A 17,091-nucleotide genomic window follows, 5' to 3' on the forward strand; every position below is an offset into this window, starting at 1 on the left:
GGGAAGGGGAGTGAGCCCTGTTCATCCCAGCACACAGCTGAGATCCTTCTGGGGGCCTGAAACTCCAAGCAGGAGCATGTGTTTGGCTTTTGCAGGGGTTGAATCCAGCCCCAAAGGACTCCTGTGGTGCTGTTTGCCCCCTTCCGTCCCTGCTGTGGCTGTCAAACCTCGGGGCCAGAGGCAAGAGCTGTACCTTCTTCCCAGCTGCGGGGATGGGGATAGGGTTTCCGACTCTGCTTTTCCTTTCATTGTTCTGGGAGTCTTCGCGTTGAACAAGCTGCCTGTTTTTTCCTGCTTTGCTTGGTGGGGGAAGCGGTGGGGGGAAATTGGGGGTCTGGCCTGGGGGTCCAGGGGCGGCTGGGCTAGGGGTGAGCGATCGATGTCTGTGCTGTGCAGGGATGCTGCCCCTGCTCCCTCCTGCTGCCAATCTCTTAAAAAAATTTAATTGTTGGATTTTCCCTGGGAAAAAGGCTCCCAGTTGACTCCATGGTCCTGTTGCCGTGTCCCCAAACCCTCCGCTTTGCCTGTTGTGGGTACCCAGCCCAGCCCAGGGAGAAAGGCAGATGCCTTGGACCTCTCAAAGTCCTCTGCCTCTGCCATTGCCTGCCTTCACCATCATGCGCCATCATATCTGAACACATTGCAGGACAGGAGAGCTTAGAAAAGGAGAAAGCATGGATGAGGAGGGAGGCAGAGCTGCCAGAGGAGACTCAGACATGCCATCGGCAGAGACAACAGCGTGGCAGGGACAGCCTGGGCTCTGCGTGGCTGTAAGCCCTGAGGTTTAGGGCTCAAGCCAGGGGTAAATGGTGGAGGCTGTCGAGGTTAGAGACGAGCAGTCTGTGTTTTGGCATAGGCTGCTCACAGCGCACGGATGCTGTGTCCAGCCCTCGGGATGCTGTGAGGAGCCACTGGGAGTTCAGCCCCGGCAGGTTGCTGCACTTGCTGGGGTTTTATTCCAGCTGGATCCAGGCTTCCGAAACCAGGAGCGGGGCTTGGGTGTGACAGCTGTCGAAGCAGGGCCCTGGCCAAGGCCAGTGTGTCTCACACCCAGTTTTGGTAGGTTTTTCAAGGGATGAAGGCACCAATTATTCTCAAGGAGTTGCCAGATGCCAGTGTAGGGAAAGATAAAGGGCTCCCTGCTTGTCGCGCTCTCCCGTCGCTGCGTTTGCTCTCTGTTGATGGGAATCTGCCTCTCTGATTGCCGCCTCCCCATCCCTGCCAGCTAACCCCATGGCTTTGCCCCAGTCAGACCCAGCCCGCAGCAGCTGGTTTGGCGGAGGACCTGCTTGTCGGCGTTGGTGGGGAGCCCAGTTGCGGGGGTGCTGCGAAGCCTCCAACCCCAGCACAGGCCGTTTGCAGACAGGAGAGCACCCGTGGCACTCGGACACCCTGGCATTTGGACACCCGTGGCATTTCGATGCGGGGATGGGTGCTCTGCCCTGTATCTCAGGCGGAAGCACCCTCCCAGCCAAATTCACCCACCATAACCTTGGGGGAAGCAGGGGGGGGCCCTGCCTGCCTGGGGAGCTGGGCACAGCGCTGGGCTCGGCGTTTGGGGTGCGGGCTGGTGGCTACAGCAGGTAGCCGGGGTCAGGAGCCCTTGGCTCTCGCCCAGCCTCCAGCCCAAGCTTGCTGGGCAACTTTGGTTGAGTTTCTTAACATCTCTGTGGCTGAGCTCCTTCCCTATCGAAGTGGGCGAATCCCTTCTGAACCTATTGGGAAACTGCACCTGAAGCAGCCAGTTTGCCGGGAGGCTGCGCCGGGAGGAGCCGGGTGTGGGTGGCCGCAGCGGACGTGCCTGTGGACGAAGGGGCGACAGGGAAGGGTGATTCCTACAGAAGAGAGATGGATGTCACCTTCTGGGTCTCAATTTTGGGTGAGGCATCAAGTCTCTGCTGAGTCCCAGCATGAACCCACCGTATGCGGAGGCAGGGCCACCCCAGGGTATTGAGGCAGGTCGAGGCCAGGCAGGGCAGGTCAGGTAAAGCTGCCACCTCTTGCCATCTCCGCCTCCAGCCCCAGGAGGCTGCCGCCACCATCAGAGACGGCTGGTGCTCTGTGGGATCGCAGCTGATTAGCTCCTCCAGCTGGTTTATTGGCTTAGTGGTGACAGTCCCCAGGTGGATTTTATTTTCCCAAGAGGTTATGTGCGTATTTGGCATGTCCAGAGCACGCGGTCCTTCTCTCACTGCCCGGGGCAGCAGGTGTTCCTGCCATGCCCAGACAGGGCAGGGTACTCATGGCCGGTAGTGCCGGGATGCTAATGGTGCAGGGATGCTCAGGGTGGATGTTGAGGGGTGCTTGTGGCTGGCAGTACAGGGGTGCTCATGGTACAGGGGTGCTCAGACCTGCAGTGCGGGGAGGCTCGTGGCACGGCGACACGTGCAGCCAGTGGTGTGGGAATGTGATTTCCCAGCGCCGGGGAAGGGATGAGGGTCTGCAACACAGCAACAGCAGAAAGGTGTATTTTTTCAAGGTGTCTCTGGTAAGGAGGCGAGTCTCCAGTTATAGATCTGTCTGTCCCGCACAGGGGCAAAGGCTTGCAGTGGAGGAGCTCTGCTGTGGCCGCACTGGGTGGACAAAATTGGGGGATTACAGCAAAAGCACTGCTTTCCGGAGCCTGACTCTCCATGTGTGAGCCAGGGCAGGAGCCTCCAAGGGGTGCTTTGCAGAGGACACGGGATATTTGGGTGTTTCCTTCCCCAGCCAAACCCACGCGAGCTTGTATCACTCCTTCCCAGTGAGCGGTTCAGCGCTTCAGGGGGATCGTGTCTGTCTCAGACCTCGGGGTGAAGCCCAAGGATGTCCCCGCGGGGACGAGGTCTCTGGTGAAGGGCACAGGGTGACACAGGGTGCCCGGCGTGCTGGTGCAGGGGGTGCCGGCCGGGCTGGGCGAGGGCACGCCTGGCTCCACGCAGCCGGCACAGCCGGCGCCGGGCGAGTGCCCTGCGGGGGTAAATACGGGTTAGCGCCGGGCCGGCTGCCAGCGGCGTGGGTGAGGTGCCCGCCCTGGCCGGCTGCTCCCCGGGAGCCCCCCTGCACCCCAGCCCCACGGGGAAACTGAGGCACGGGGCGCAGCGCAACCGAGGAGGCCACTCGGCCAGGGGAGCCGGTTGGGAACATGCTGTGCAGGGCTGCACCACCTTAGGACCCCCCACAGCGAGGATTCGAAAGGCTGAGGGCTGGCACTTGCCCCCCGGCTGGGGCCGGAGCTGGAGCCAGAGCGTGGCATGGGCGCGTGGGCGGCTGCGCTGCCTTTGCCGCGGCCGGCGGAGCACGCGGGCCCTACATTTGTAAGCAATTTGCCGGAGCGATCCGGAGGTGCTTCCCGCCTGCTGCTTGGCAGCCAGACGCCGCACAGAAGCTTGCTGGCTCCCTCGAGGCCTCGCTCAGCCCCGAGCCGGCGCTGCCGAGCCTCATCCTGCCTGGGCAGGTGCCGGCGAATGCTCTGGGGAGGGCAGAGCGGGGCGGGGGGCCGGCGGGACCCCTTGGAGGGGTCGCACTGGGGAGCAAGGCCGAGCAGGGGGAACCCACAACCAAAGTTAACCCTTGGGGTGCACCAAGCCGGGTTTTCCCCTGGAAATATCCCCTTCAGGGCTTTTTGCATTTTGGTGCTGGGTCCAAAACCCACGTTTTTCTGGGTTCATCTTCCCGGGATGTGAATGTGCTCCTGGCAGGGAGCAGGGGGCTGCGGATCAGGCCCACGGGTGCTCCCACACCGGAGCAAACCCAAAGGAGGTGATGATGTGGCTGGGAAGGGACAGGCCACCCCATCCCAGTGCCATGGCTGTGTCAGCCCCGACCCTGCAGCCCTTTCCCAGTCCAGCTTTGCGGTCTCCCGCTCAGAGCCGTGCCTCTGAACCAGCTGGTCTGGGAGGGCTGTGGGATTGGGAATGGCTTGGCCCAGCCCCTGCTGAGCCCCAAAAGGTCCGGGTGGGAGAGGCCAGGGAGCCTGGAGCTGCCAGGGCACTGACAGGGAGAGAAGGGGTGGAAGAAATGGGGAGAAAACCAGGGGAATCGGTCAGAAGGAGCACATGGATGGAACGAAGAGGAGGGATGCAGGGAAGCGTCCCATCACCTGCCTTCCCATCACCACATCCCAGGAGCATGACAGGGGCTCATGGCACCCCCCGTCAGCCCTCGTGCTGTCCCGCTGCTTCACCCCGTCCTGGCACTGGCTCCCCGCTGAGGCAGGGCAGCCGTTGGGGTTGCTCTGCTGGCCTCGCCTGCCGCAGGCGTGGAGGTGTGCAGGGCACTGGCGAAGGCTGCCTGGCTCTGCTCTGTTTTCCCCTCCATCCCTCCACTCTTCTTCTCTTTGCTCATGCCTGCGGTGCCGGCGTGCCCGGCCCCTCTCCTGCCTGCGCTTTGCCTTCCAGCCTGGCTGCAAACCCTCCAGCTCTCTAAGCAGTGATCTACTTAGCTACAAAATAGGGATGGACTCTTTCCCTTCCTTACCTGAGGTGGATACGAGCGTCATTGCATTCATATTTGGGAAGAGCCCCAAAGGGGATGCTGCTCCTGACTCCGTGTTTTGGGACCTGCTGCTCTCCCAGCCACCCACGCCACGTCTGCGTGGTCCTGCCCCGTGTCCTGACCTTGCTGGGCTGCTGGAGCAGGGAACTAATTTGAGGAATGTTGCTCAGGAGAGAAGCAAAGACACAGGCATTTTGCCATGTAGATGCTGACAGCTGCCTCCTGGGGCCAGGGAGCAGGCAGGGACCCCCACCACGTCCTGGGACACCCACCGCTTCCCAGCCCTGCTTACTGGGCCCCACCGGCCAGCCCGGTCCCCTGGTAGGAGGGGACCAGGGATGGAACTTTGGGGTGAGCTCTCCCCCTTCAAATAGTGGGCATTGCTCAACTCCAGGACCAGCCCCCGGGGACCGTGGGATGTTTCTGCCTCTTTCAGATGTGCTTGTGCTCAGTGGGCATCTCCATCCAGCCCTTCGCTTCCCAGCATCGCCTGCCCGGCTCTGCTCTGCTGCTGGGCTCATGTGGTTCCAGCTCTGCCCCTCATGCTGTGGGTGAGGATCCCTCCTCCTCCTCTTCCTCCTCCCCACCCTTTCTCAACAGCAAAACCCCGTGGCAGTTTTCAGCTGCAGCTGACAGGAGCAAACCCACATTGGCCTTCAGTTCCCACCACACAGAGCACCCTTTAAAAATACTTATTTATAAACCCCGATTAAACAGGGGAGGGGCTGGGGGATGGCTCGGGGAGCAGGAGGTGATGGCTTCACGGGCATTGCCTGCGGCTTAGTGGAACCCTTTGTTTATTTTTAATTTTATCTCAATTGTGTCCTTTGGAAATCCCCCAGCAGCAAATGCTTCCCAGCCCTTCCTGCTCCCAGGATCCATCCCGAGACTTTTGGAAGGGCAGGATGAGGCCTTTGCCCACCGCGGCTAACCCCGTTCCTGGCCCTGCTGCGCACCCCAAGTACGATCCTGGCTCTGTGAAAGAGGCACCCGGGGCTCGGTGGTTATGGTCGCTCTGTGACTCGGGTCAGAAGTGGCCAGTTCACAAGTGAAATGTGATTTTTCTCCTGGCTGGCGGAGCCAAGGGAGGCAGTTTGTCCTTGGTGGAAACCCCAGCTCCTGGGCTCTCGGGCGATATGGGGCTGGGAGGGAAAAGCAGGGGCTCCGCTGAGCGATGCCTTTGGGAGCTGGTTCCTTCGGGAAGGGCTTTCAGGGTGACGGAGCTGCTTGCTGCCCCTCTGAAGATGAACAACCCCTGGAAGAGGTAATTAGGGTGATCCCATCGTGATCCCCTCAGCTGTGGGGAGTCACGAGTCCTTCACCAGCAGCCACTCCAAGCCTATTTTGTGTTAATTAGGCTGTTTACAAAACACTGTAAATTGCAGTAACGAACACACTGTTCCTTGGTTTCCTTTAATTATCCATGTGCATGATGAATGAGCCAGCCCCCTCTTCAGCTCTCCTTTCCAGCGGAGGGGCCACGCAGCAGAGCGTGGCTTTGTGTGGGTCTGCCGAGCGAGGTGGGCAGAGACCTTGGGAGAGGGGGAAAGGAGTGGGGGAGAGAGCTCCAGCCCCAGAGATCGGCCTGGCTGCGAGGGAGGGGGCTCCTTTCCCAGGACCCCGCCATGTTTCAGTGGGGTTTGAGCAGCTGTTTCACCCCGGGCTCGGAGCCCGGCTCTTAGACTTCGATTTTCCATAGGAAAATCACAGAAACCTTTCAGAGCATTTAATCCTCCCTGGCTCGGCGATGGGGCTGCCTGGAAAGGCAGAGGAGGAGCGGCGGCGTTTCTTGCCCCCTGCATACCTTCCCCTTTCTTTCCCTTTTGACTTGGCGGATGAATTCCAGAGATGTTAATCCGCTCTCAACCCCTTGGTGAAGAATAAAACGTCCTCTCTGTGTGGGAGGAAGGAATTCATTCGAATTAATTGCGGGAAGGAGTGGGGAGCTGGGGGTGCGTGTGAGGCTGTGCCGAGGGTGGGGTGAGCATCCTCCACCGCTCAGTGGTCCCCGAAGGGGAGGGAGGGACAGGGCGGGAGGGACGGGATATCCGAGGAGGTGGCACAATCCTCGCATTCACGGCCGGAGGCTTCAGCCTCTGCCTCAGCCGTAAAAATGCCAACCATGTGGTCTGTGGGCCAGGCCTCAGTGGCAGCGGCGGGCACGGGGAGCGAGTAGGGGGAAAAATGGCCCCGCTCAGCAGTTTTGGGGTGTTGCTGCCTATAAAGGGGAGGGAAGCGCCGTCCCACCGAGCCAGGGTGATGGGAGCTGCGGGGTCCGACCCGTCCCGGGGGCGTGCAGAGATGGGGCAGGAGGGACGGAGGGAGGAAAGGGTCTGAGCTCGAGCTGGATCAGCCTGTTGAGGGTTCGTGGAGGTGAACGTGGAGTGAGAGGAGAGGAGAGGAGAGGCCGCCGGGATGGGCCAGGCGCTGTTCTGCGCGCTGGGAGGTCGGTGTGGCTGCGGGACGGGGTTCCTGCAGGGTCCCGGGGGCCGTGTGGGGTGGCGTGGGCTCTGCCTCCTGGCCTCATCTTTGCCTCTTCTCTCTGCAGAGCTCCTGGGGTCTGCCAAGCGCCTGAACGTGAACTACCAGGATGCGGACGGGTGAGTGCTCCCGGGCAGGGTGCTGGGTGCTGCTGCATGGGTGGGCTTGCTCTACCCAATATCCAGTCGGTTCTGCAGCTCCGGGTGTCATAAAACTTTGGAGGGCAGCTGCTGAGCCCTGGAGGACACAACAGCATCCCGAAGCCAGGGCCAGCCCTGCAGAGGCAGACCCAACGCCTGCCTGGATCTGAGCTGAGGGCTGTGCTCGATCCACCCTGCAAAATCCTTCGTAAAGCTCTTCTGCATCCCCCTCCGTAGGGCTGGGGATGAAAAGGGATCGTAGCATGTCCAGCCGGTGCCCCGTGTCCCGGCTGCTGGTTGAAGCACAGAGGAGCACCCGGCCGGCCCCAGCGCCTGCACGTGCTTCTGCCGGTGCTTAATATCCCAAGAGCAAAATCCTTTCGTTTGGGAGGGGGCTTAAAGAGAGAAAAGATGAGGTTGCCAAGTGACCACAGCATATTTGTGTAGCTCATCATTTCCAAAATCCAAGTACTTACTAAGCTGAGTACTGAGAGTTAAAGAAACCACAAAGGCCCATAAAATAAATAAGCATGTTATTCTTATTGAATTAACTCTGACCCATGAGTTATTAGCATTGTTTTATGTACTGTTGTTGTACCTAATTTCTACATGTTTTGTTTTTGAGGACTCTGTAGGAGGAGGTGTCCATGATGAGTCCTAACAGGCCAGCGGGGGGTTGAAAATGTGCAGGATGGCTCTGTCTTAAAATAATACTGTGCAGATGGAGCTTAATAGAAAAAAATGTAATAATAGAAGCAATGATCTGGTTCTGATAAGGCACAGGGCTTGTGCTCGGGCAGCTCCAGGTGCTGGTGGGAACACGAGTAAAGGGTCCATTCCTCATCAGAGGATCACGTGCGGGGTATTAACAACGCGAGCGGCACATCGGGTTTGCTGGGGCGCAGGAAGGGGATGGTGGGGAGGTGAGACCCGTGCACGGGGACGGCAGCGTGCACCCTTCTGCCGCCATGCCGCTGGTGGTGTCCTCGGCGTCGCCTTGCTTGCAGCTTGGAGATGGTGGGGTGGGCAAGGGTGGGTTTGTGCAGCCACCTCCAGGGCAGAGGTGGCCCCAAAGGGATCTCCGCAGGGTTGGCCTGGGAGGATTTTGTACGCCTGCATTCTCACTTTGAGGCAGAGGTTTTCACGTGGGCTCAGGGACATGGTGGCTGTGCTGAAGGAAGGAGCAGCGTCCCTCCTGCAATGCCTAGAGACCCTGTGCAGGGATTTGGGGGTGCCCTGGGACCACGGGTCCGGATGGCAGCTGTGCTGGCTGGGCTGCATCCCCAGCGTGGGGCTGCGACGCTGCTGAGCCCATCGGAGCCCCAGGCTGGCGCCGTCTGGAGCTCCCCACGGCCCTGGGAGCGGTACACGGGCTAATCCCCGGCAGCGTGGGGACCCTTCACTCGGCCGTGGCCCTTCACGTGACAGCACGGGGGGATCGCCAGGCAGACAGGCCCCTTTCACAGACCTGAGACACAGGGCTCTTTCATAACCAGCAACCTCCCACACTGTGCCGTGGACTCCCGGCATCCCTGCTGGCACGGGGAGGGGGTGGCTGGCGGAGAGGCCAGGAGTAGCCACGGGGCTGGTGTGTTTGCCAGATGCTGTGAGCACTGTGGCGTCGGGCTGCCTGGCTGCACCACGAGAGGGGAGGTACACCTCTCTCCACCCCACCCGCTGCCCCTCGCACAGGGCAGGGGGGTGAGGGACCCTTCTTGCTGGGGTCTTGGGGTGCACAGGGTCCCTGCATCCCTCACTGAGCCCTGGGGCACAGACAGCATGGAGGGATTTCTCTCTGCTTTGCTATGGGGAAACTGAGGCACTGGGAGAGAGGAGTCAGGAGGGACGTAGCCATGAACAGCTGGTGACCGTCCTGGCCTTTGGCCCGTGTCCCCGTGCAGGCGGGGGCGATAGGGACGGCACGGCGGGGACCGGGGCTGGGCTGAGCCCTGCCTTGTGTTGCAGGTTCTCGGCACTGCACCACGCGGCTCTGGGCGGCAGCCTGGACCTCATCTTGCTGCTGCTGGAGGCACAGGCCACTGTCGACATCAAGGACAGCAATGGTAAGGGGTGTCTGCCAGCACGGCCCCGCGCTCAGCCCTCCGAGTGAGGCCGGGGGCCGCTTCCAGCCCTGCTGAGCCCCGTTTCCCTGCAGGGATGCGCCCCCTGCACTACGCGGCCTGGCAGGGGCGCGTGGAGCCAGTGCGGGTGCTGCTGCGTGCCTCTGCCTCCGTCAACATGGCCTCGCTGGATGGGCAGATCCCGCTGCACCTCTCCGCACAGTACGGCCACTACGAGGTGGTAAGTGAGAGCCCAGCACCACCCGTGCACCCACCCTGGGTCTCTCTGGGGGTGCACGGGTAGGGGATGAACCCCGTCGTGTTGGGTGGGAGGGAGGCAGGGGTGCCGGATGATGCTGAGCCCCTGTACCACGGTGCTGCCCCACAGTCGGAGATGCTGCTCCAGCACCAGTCCAACCCCTGCCTCATCAACAAGGCGAAGAAAACCCCCCTGGACCTGGCCTGCGAGTTCGGGCGGCTGAAGGTGAGTGTTGCGGGGCTCTGCCCCGCGCCAGGCACTTCCCCGGGGCAGCTCTGGGGCTGGCTGGCCCCTCTGGGAGCAAAGCACAGGGTCTGGCCATGACCGTTCTGCCTCCACCACAAGCGTCGGAGCCCGACTGGCAGCACCCACCTCCTCCTGGGGCTGGGCAAGGCCGGATCCTGAACCTGGAAGCTGCAGGTTTTGCTCCTGACCTCTCAGCAGGGCAGCATCAGGCTGGGAGAGAAGCCAGGAGTCCTTGCTCCCGGTTCCCTGCAGCCTCCCCCCGCCCACCCCAGCTTTGCTCCTGTTTAAGCACAGATAGGCTGAGCTGGCTAATCCCCGCAAGCCCGGAGCACCTGGTCCCGCTCGGCTGCTCGAGCTTCCCGGCACGGCTCGTGGGGACGGAGCTGCCCCGTGCTCTGGGAGACCCTGGCCGAGCCAGCACCGCACTGCCAGGCTGGGCTGGAGCATGGCCAGCCAGACCGTCCCGTGCCCCACCAGGGAGTGGACCTGGGGGATATTTCCATTTTTGGAGTATCTATAATGTCTGCAGCTATAAACAGGGCAGTAAAAATAACTCCTCTGTGCCTCTGGGCTGCCCTGAGATGCTGAGAGTTGCTCTGGGCTTGGAGAGACTGGAGCTTTTTAGGGCTTGGTCTGAAAAGCCCGATTATGGGAAGGCTATTTCTGGCTGTTGTGACCTTTTACGGCCCTTTGCGACGGCGTGGCCATGCCAAGAACCAGCCGGCTCCGGCCAAGCCCTGGGGCTGCAGATGAAGAAGAGTGGCGGGATGGGGAGCAGAGGGCTGGTCCCAGGGGTGAGCCCTTTGCTGGGAGGGTGCAGGTGGGGGTACCTACACCCCATTGCTCACCCCTGTGCCCTGGGCAGGTGGCTCAGCTGCTGCTCAACAGCCACCTGTGCGTTGCCCTGCTGGAGGGACAGTCCAAGGATGCCACCGACCCCAACTACACCACCCCGCTGCACCTGGCAGCCAAGAATGGGCACAAGGAGATCATCAGGTAACCCCCACCAGCCCAGGGTACTGCCCTATCCCAAAAAAACCATCATGGCTTCGGTCCCGCTTCCTCCCAAACCCACCTCCCTGCTGCAGGCTTCAGTCCCTCATCCCCAAAGCCTCAGCGGTGTGAGGGGTCGTCCCCTTCCCATCACAAAGCAGCCAATTGCCTGGCCCTGATGCCTGTGTCCTCCCGTTCATGCCTCTCCCTCCGACCCGCCAGGCAGCTGCTGAAGGCGGGGATCGAGATCAACAAGCAGACGAAGACGGGCACGGCCCTGCACGAGGCTGCGCTCTACGGCAAAACAGAGGTGGTGCGGTTGCTGCTGGAGGTGAGCGCGACAGGGACGGGCTGCACTGGGGGGACAAGCCCCTGGGGCTCAGCCACTACCCCTTCCCCTCCGTCCGTCCATCCCCCGTGGGTCCGGCAGCAGCTCTGGGGTCTGTCCCTGACTGTGTCCCCTCCTGGGCAGGGCGGCGTTGACGTGAACATCAGGAACACCTACAACCAGACGGCACTGGATATCGTGAACCAGTTCACCACCTCGCACGCCAGCAAGGACATCAAGCAGCTGCTGAGAGGTGAGGTGGGGCCGGCGTGAGGCCGGGCACTGCCTGGCACTACGAGGGGCTTCTTCCCCACCGGGGCCTGCCTGGGGCTCCCAACGCTCCCCCTCAACAGCCTAAACTAGCCTGGCTGTGAACATTAGCACCCCGGTCCCATCAGGCGTGCCCCCATCCTCTGTGTGGGCGGCATCCAGGGATCTAGTCCTTCCTGCAGTATTAATGTTCTCTTCTCCCCTCTTCTCGCTTGTTTTCTCCCTCCATCTTCCCCAAACTGCTCTTTCCCCCTGCACTCTGGCACCTTCTTCCTTCCCTCCATCCGTTGTCTTCAGAGGCATCAGGAATCCTGAAGGTCCGAGCTCTGAAGGATTTTTGGAACCTCCATGACCCGACTGCTCTCAATGTCCGGGCAGGAGACGTCATCACGGTGAGGCTGCTCCCCGCTGCCCGTCCCCCTGCCCGCCACAGCCCCGGGTACCAACCCCGTCCCTCTCGTCCCCACGGCAGGTCCTGGAGCAGCACCCGGATGGGCGATGGAAGGGGCACATCCACGACGCTCAGAAAGGCACCGATCGGGTCGGGTACTTCCCCCCCTCCATCGCTGAAGTCATCAGTAAACGAACAGGTCAGTGGCTGTCCTGGGCATGCTGGAGACAGCCCCCTGTGAGAAACCATCGCAGCCTTCCCGGCACCTCCTGTAGGACAGGTCCCTGCAGCCCTGGCTAGCTAAGGGGGGGGGAAGAGAAGGACTTGGGTGGGCACAGGGGTTTGTACCATCAGTGGAGTAGCTATTTGGGGGTTGAGGCTCAGCTATCCGCCCCCACCCTGCCTCCTGCATGAGCTCTGACCACGCGTGTTTTGTCTTTGAATGCAGGCATGGTTGTCCCCCGCATGATGCCCACGCACCAGCGCCAGGGTTCCCCCGGGGCCCTCCTGGTCCCCCCCGGTGGGCCGCAGCACCTCCCTGACGAGTGTCCTCACCAGGCAGCCCCGAGCGTCCCAGCGGCCTATGGCCACCTCACCCTCACCCGGTCGGCCCCGGGCCCTGACAGCTCAGGTCAGGGGCGCAGCTGGGGAGGGAGAGGGGCTGGGGACCTTCCCCTGTCCCCAGCCTGCCTGCGCGGGGGGACACAGGGAGACTCTCCTTCCACCTCCTGGAGGGGAAACAGCCAGACAAGAGGGAGCAGGCGCAGGGAAAGGGAGTTTTGGGGAGCCTGTAGAGCAGCCCCTTCCCTCCCTGTGTCCTCGGCCAGGCTGCATCCCTACGCATCCCCTTTGTGCATCCCTTGCCAGCCCAGGTCACCCTGTCTGTGCCGTGACTGACGGGAGGCGGGAGGGACCGATGCGTCGTCTGTGGCCGGAGGGATCTCGTGGGAGGCTGGTTTTTACTGGCGTCGCTGTGTTGGCGCGTGGGTCCCTGCCGGGGACCTCCGTGCCCTGTGTCAGCCCTGATCCCGGGGCGCTGCTGACGGCCTCCCCGCCTGTCCCGAGCAGCAGGAGACAGGAACAGCGTGGGCAGCGAGGGCAGCATCGGCAGCATCCGCAGCGCCGGCAGCGGCCAGAGCACCGAGGGCACCAACGGGCAGAGCACCAGCATCCTCATCGAGAATGCCAGGGTAGGCGCCAGTCCCTGCTCCCCCCTGTGCTGCTCCCCCAGCCCTGCCCTGGGCCGGCTCAGCCTGGGGATGGACCCCCTGCACCTTCCCTGTTGCCCCCTGCACCTCCTAGCGAAGGAGGGGCTGCAGGAGCTGAACATCCTCCACCAAACACATATTCACGGCTGGGACTCAGTGGGGAGATGTTCCTGGGGGTCCCCGGTTGCCCCCACAGCACAGCTGGCCCTTCCGAGTGGGGCTGGAGGCTGTGGTTGGTACCTCACAGCATCTCCACTGTGTCCAGTGTTACTTGAGAGTATAAAAAGGGTCCTGGGCCAAATCCTGCCCAGATCCCTTGTGAGGGGCTGGCCCTTCTCTGGGTGAAGCTGTGCCCAGCAGCCCGGTGTGGGGACCTCCGTCCCACTCCCGGAGATGCGAGGCAGACCCTGGGACCCACCTGGGGGGACAGGGAGGGAGGTCCCTGCCCCGCTCACTCCTCTCTCACAGCCGCTGCCCTCCACCGGCGACGACCTCCAGCAGCACCTTTCGGGATCGGAGCCGCACAACGGGCAGCTGACCTCCGCGCCAGGTGAGGGATGTCCTAACACCATGGGGCCTCGGGGACAGCTCTCCCCCCACCCCTGAGGGCTGCTCGCTGCCCAAGTGCCCCCGCGACTCTTCTCCTTTCTCCTCTCTGCCAGGGCCACAGGGCCACCAGACCCCGGGCAGCTGCCCACCTGGAGACAGGGTCTTCTCCCACCAGTTCTTGCGGCCGGAGCAGCTCCTCGAGGGGAAGGTAACTGGGCCAACTGGGGACCTGGTGTGCCGGGTGGGTGGGCCACATCTGGGGCTCTCAGCCCAGCTCTTGCTGCACTGGGGACACGGGACTGGGCCTTGGGGATTGCGGGGGCAGGTGGGTCTTGCCCAAGGAGGTCCTGTTGTCTTACCTGGAGCAGCCAGGTCATTCCAGCCCCTGCAGCCACCGTCACAGGCTGCTCTTTGCCCCATCCTCTCCCCAGGACGCAGAAGCCATTTACAACTGGCTGAGCGAGTTCCAGCTGGAGTCATACACCGCCAACTTCCTCAATGCCGGCTACGATGTCCCCACCATCAGCCGCATGACCCCAGAGGTAAGGCAGGTCCTTCTCCCCTTGGGCAGCATCCCCAGAGCTGCCAGCAGCGGGTGCCCACTGCCCCGTGCTCCCCATGCCGCTGCTAACCGCAGCCCCGCTCTGCTTGCGTTAGGATCTGACGGCCATTGGTGTGACCAAACCAGGCCACAGGAAGAAAATCTCCACCGAGATCGGGCAGCTCAGCATCGCCGAGTGGCTGCCCAACTACGTCCCGGTGAGTCCTCGGCTTCGGTCCGGCACCCTCTTTTACCCAAGTCTTTTCTCAGAGCCGTCTTCCCCCAGGACAGGACTGGATAGGATGGGGGTCTCTAACTAAATGCATGCTGCAATGGCCTGCATTAATGCAGCCAGAGAGACCCCAAAGCCCCAGGCTCCTGGCCAGGGGCAGGGAGGGGACGGATGAAGGGGCTGCCCATCCCTTGATGCTCATGGCAGTGTCTCTGTGCTCTGTGCAGGCTGACCTGATGGACTGGCTCAGTGCCATCGGGTTGCCCCAGTACCACAAAAAGCTGGTGAACAACGGCTACGACTCCATCACCATTGTGACGGACCTGACGTGGGAAGATCTGCAAGAGATCGGCATAAACAAGCTGGGTGAGGCATTGCCACTGTTCTGGGGTGGCCCAGGGCAGCCAAGTTTCCCACCCAGGTCCCACACTCCGTTATCCCTCGGGCTGGCAGGCACAGGCACGTCCTGCGCTCTCGGAAAGGGCAGGTCATGGCTGTCCCTAAGGACTCCGCTTGGCAGGCTGGAGCCGGGCCGAACCAGGTGGACAACAGCCATAGTTTGTCTCCTCCCATAGGCAGGGTTTGAATAACCTGGAGGCCTTTGCCCTGGTCAGTGACATGACCACGGCTCCTCTTGGCCAGGAAACAAAGGCCTTGGGAGGCAGAGCCGACCTAACGCCCCTTTCCTGTTGCAACCTTCCTGCAGGTCACCAGAAGAAGATCATGCTGGCTGTTAAGAAGCTCAGAGACCTCCGCAAAAGCCTCAACCAAGCAGAATCAACTCTGGCAAGACGCAAAGTCCCCGGTGCCCTGGACATCGTCACCATCGAGTCGCTGGAGAACGGAGAGTGCCAGTCCCCGCACACCCCCAAAATGATGACCTTCCAGGACAGTGAGCTCAGCTACGAGCTCCAGACGGCCATGTCCAACAGCTGCCACGAGACGCTCGGCATCAAGAGCAGCCAGGGGATGTCACGGAGCCAGGAGAGCATCGGGGTGCGGTCCCGGGGCTCGGGGCACTCGCAGGACAACGTGCTGTCCCGGCACCTCTCCAGCCCCTCGCAGGAGAGCCTGGGCAGCGGGGAGAGCAGCAGCAGCAGCGGGCAGTCCTGCGCGCCACCCCGCAGCAAGGAGAGCCCGGCCAGCCTGCCAGGACGGCCCAGTCCCGAGCCCTATGGGAAGCTCGTCTCCCCCGAGGGGCTGATCAGCTATGCCAATGGTGGCGGGGGCAGCCCTCTCAAGGAGAGGAACCTGCCCGAAGGCACGGATCAGTACGCCCGGCCGGTGGCTCAGAAAGGCGCTGGGACACCGGCGGTCACCCCCTGTACCCCTCCCCAGACCCCCAGCAAGGCAACGGCCCCGTATGTCTTCATGTACCCGCATGTCTCCTTGAAATCCCCGACGGCCCCTTCTCTCCTGGGAGCAGAGCAGCCCAAGGCCCTGGCGCACCCGTACCCCTCCATCTCCTCCGGACAGAAGAGCAGCCTGCAGACGTCAGCCCAAAAAGCCTTCTCCTACCTGCACAGCCAGTGCGGCCCCACGGAGCCGCCCGCCATGGCGCCCACGGCTGGGGGGGCTCCAGGCGCCTGGCAGGCCGGCGAGCAGCACAACGGGGGCGAAGGCTTCAAGTACAAGAAGCGTTCGCACAGCCTGAACCGCTACGCGCTGTCGGACGGGGAGCACGAGGAGGAGGAGGGGGCACCCACCAGCACCCTGGGCTCCTACGCCACCCTGACGCGGCGGCCGGGCCGCAGCCAGATGCCGCGGGCCTGCCTGCAGACGGATGCCAAGGTGACCCGCAGCCAGTCCTTCGCCATCCGGGCCAAGCGCAAGGGTCCTCCGCCGCCGCCTCCCAAGCGCCTCAGCTCCGTCTCCAGCGCCCTCGCTGCCGAGGCAGATGGCGAGCAGCCCCCCGGCCCCGAGCGACAGCCCGCAGCCCCCCAGGACGAGGCCGACGCAGGTGCCAGCCCCGGTGACGCCAGCCGCGGCAGGACAGTGAAGAGCCTGGCAGCTGCGCTGGAGGGGACGCCGGGGGCAAGTCCGCCCAAGCCCCTCCTGGCCCCGAAACCGCTGCACGTGGCTCAGGACGGTCTCCCCGGGGCAGGTCTGGACAGCGAGTCCTACAATGGTGGTGACACCAGCAGTGCCACGCTTTCTGACGCTGGCAGCAAGCCACGGAGACGGACATTCAGCGAGCCCTGCGCTCCCATGACGGAGGTGGCGGCACAGGGTGGGCGGGAGGATGCCTGCTCGGACACAGAGGAGGAGGCCAAGCCGGGGGTCTCCTCCTCATCCTCCCAGAACAGCTCCAGCGAGTGCATCCCCTTTGCAGAAGAAGGCAACTTAACCATTAAACAGCGGCCAAAGCCCACGGGGCACCCCAAGGCTGACATGGCCGTGCTGGACGCAGAGCCCAGTTCCCAGCCAGCAGAGCCCCCCTGCTCCGATGGGAAGGAGCCGGTGGCGCCTGCTCCCACCAAGGAGCCACCCGTGCTGGAGTTCAACCTCACCGAGTCGGACACGGTGAAGCGCCGGCCCCGCTTCAGGGAGCGGGAGCCGCTGCAGGCGGTGCTGAAGGCGTTCAGCATGGCGGGGCAGGCGGAGGCAGGGGCCAGCCCTGCGCCCCAGTATGCCCAGGCCCAAGCGGTGAGCATCGCGGGCCCCGCCGTGTCGGCACCGGCGCCGCGGGCCGGGCTGGCTGGGGATGCCTTTGATGACGACAGTGTGGAGTTCAGGATTGCCGAGATAGAGAAAAGCATCTTGTCGCTGGAGAAGGGGATGAAAAAGGCACCGAGCCCCACCACAGCCCCCAGCCCCACAGAGCTGCTCGGCACCACCGTGGTGAGGACGCCCGCTCCAGGTACGTGGGCTTGCGGGGGTGTCTCCGAGGTTGTGGGGGGACCTGAAGCTCCCTCCT

General features: G+C 62.9%; 1 protein-coding gene across 4 annotated transcripts in view; it reads left to right on the forward strand.

Moving 5' to 3' along the window:
• Positions 1-17,091, forward strand: part of CASKIN2 (CASK interacting protein 2) — a 35,462-nt gene that overhangs the window by 15,170 nt on the left and 3,201 nt on the right. Inside the window, exons 1-18 of one of the 4 annotated variants that reach the window (XM_064467477.1) lie at positions 6,595-6,922; positions 7,025-7,076; positions 9,063-9,160; positions 9,253-9,398; positions 9,546-9,641; positions 10,528-10,658; positions 10,878-10,986; positions 11,128-11,236; positions 11,551-11,645; positions 11,726-11,843; positions 12,093-12,275; positions 12,713-12,834; positions 13,321-13,402; positions 13,515-13,609; positions 13,833-13,943; positions 14,059-14,160; positions 14,402-14,540; positions 14,881-17,034. In XM_064467477.1, coding sequence (XP_064323547.1) covers positions 6,892-6,922; positions 7,025-7,076; positions 9,063-9,160; positions 9,253-9,398; positions 9,546-9,641; positions 10,528-10,658; positions 10,878-10,986; positions 11,128-11,236; positions 11,551-11,645; positions 11,726-11,843; positions 12,093-12,275; positions 12,713-12,834; positions 13,321-13,402; positions 13,515-13,609; positions 13,833-13,943; positions 14,059-14,160; positions 14,402-14,540; positions 14,881-17,034 — 3,973 coding nt within the window. In that variant the 5' untranslated portion in view covers positions 6,595-6,891. Of the gene's footprint in view, positions 1-6,594; positions 6,923-7,024; positions 7,077-9,062; positions 9,161-9,252; positions 9,399-9,545; positions 9,642-10,527; positions 10,659-10,877; positions 10,987-11,127; positions 11,237-11,550; positions 11,646-11,725; positions 11,844-12,092; positions 12,276-12,712; positions 12,835-13,320; positions 13,403-13,514; positions 13,610-13,832; positions 13,944-14,058; positions 14,161-14,401; positions 14,541-14,880; positions 17,035-17,091 lie in introns of those variants that run through there. The other 3 variants (XM_064467474.1, XM_064467476.1, XM_064467478.1) reach the window with 3 other exon arrangements.

This window comes from Phalacrocorax carbo, chromosome 16 (genome assembly GCF_963921805.1).
Source record: "Phalacrocorax carbo chromosome 16, bPhaCar2.1, whole genome shotgun sequence".
Taxonomy (NCBI): Eukaryota; Metazoa; Chordata; class Aves; order Suliformes; family Phalacrocoracidae; genus Phalacrocorax; species Phalacrocorax carbo.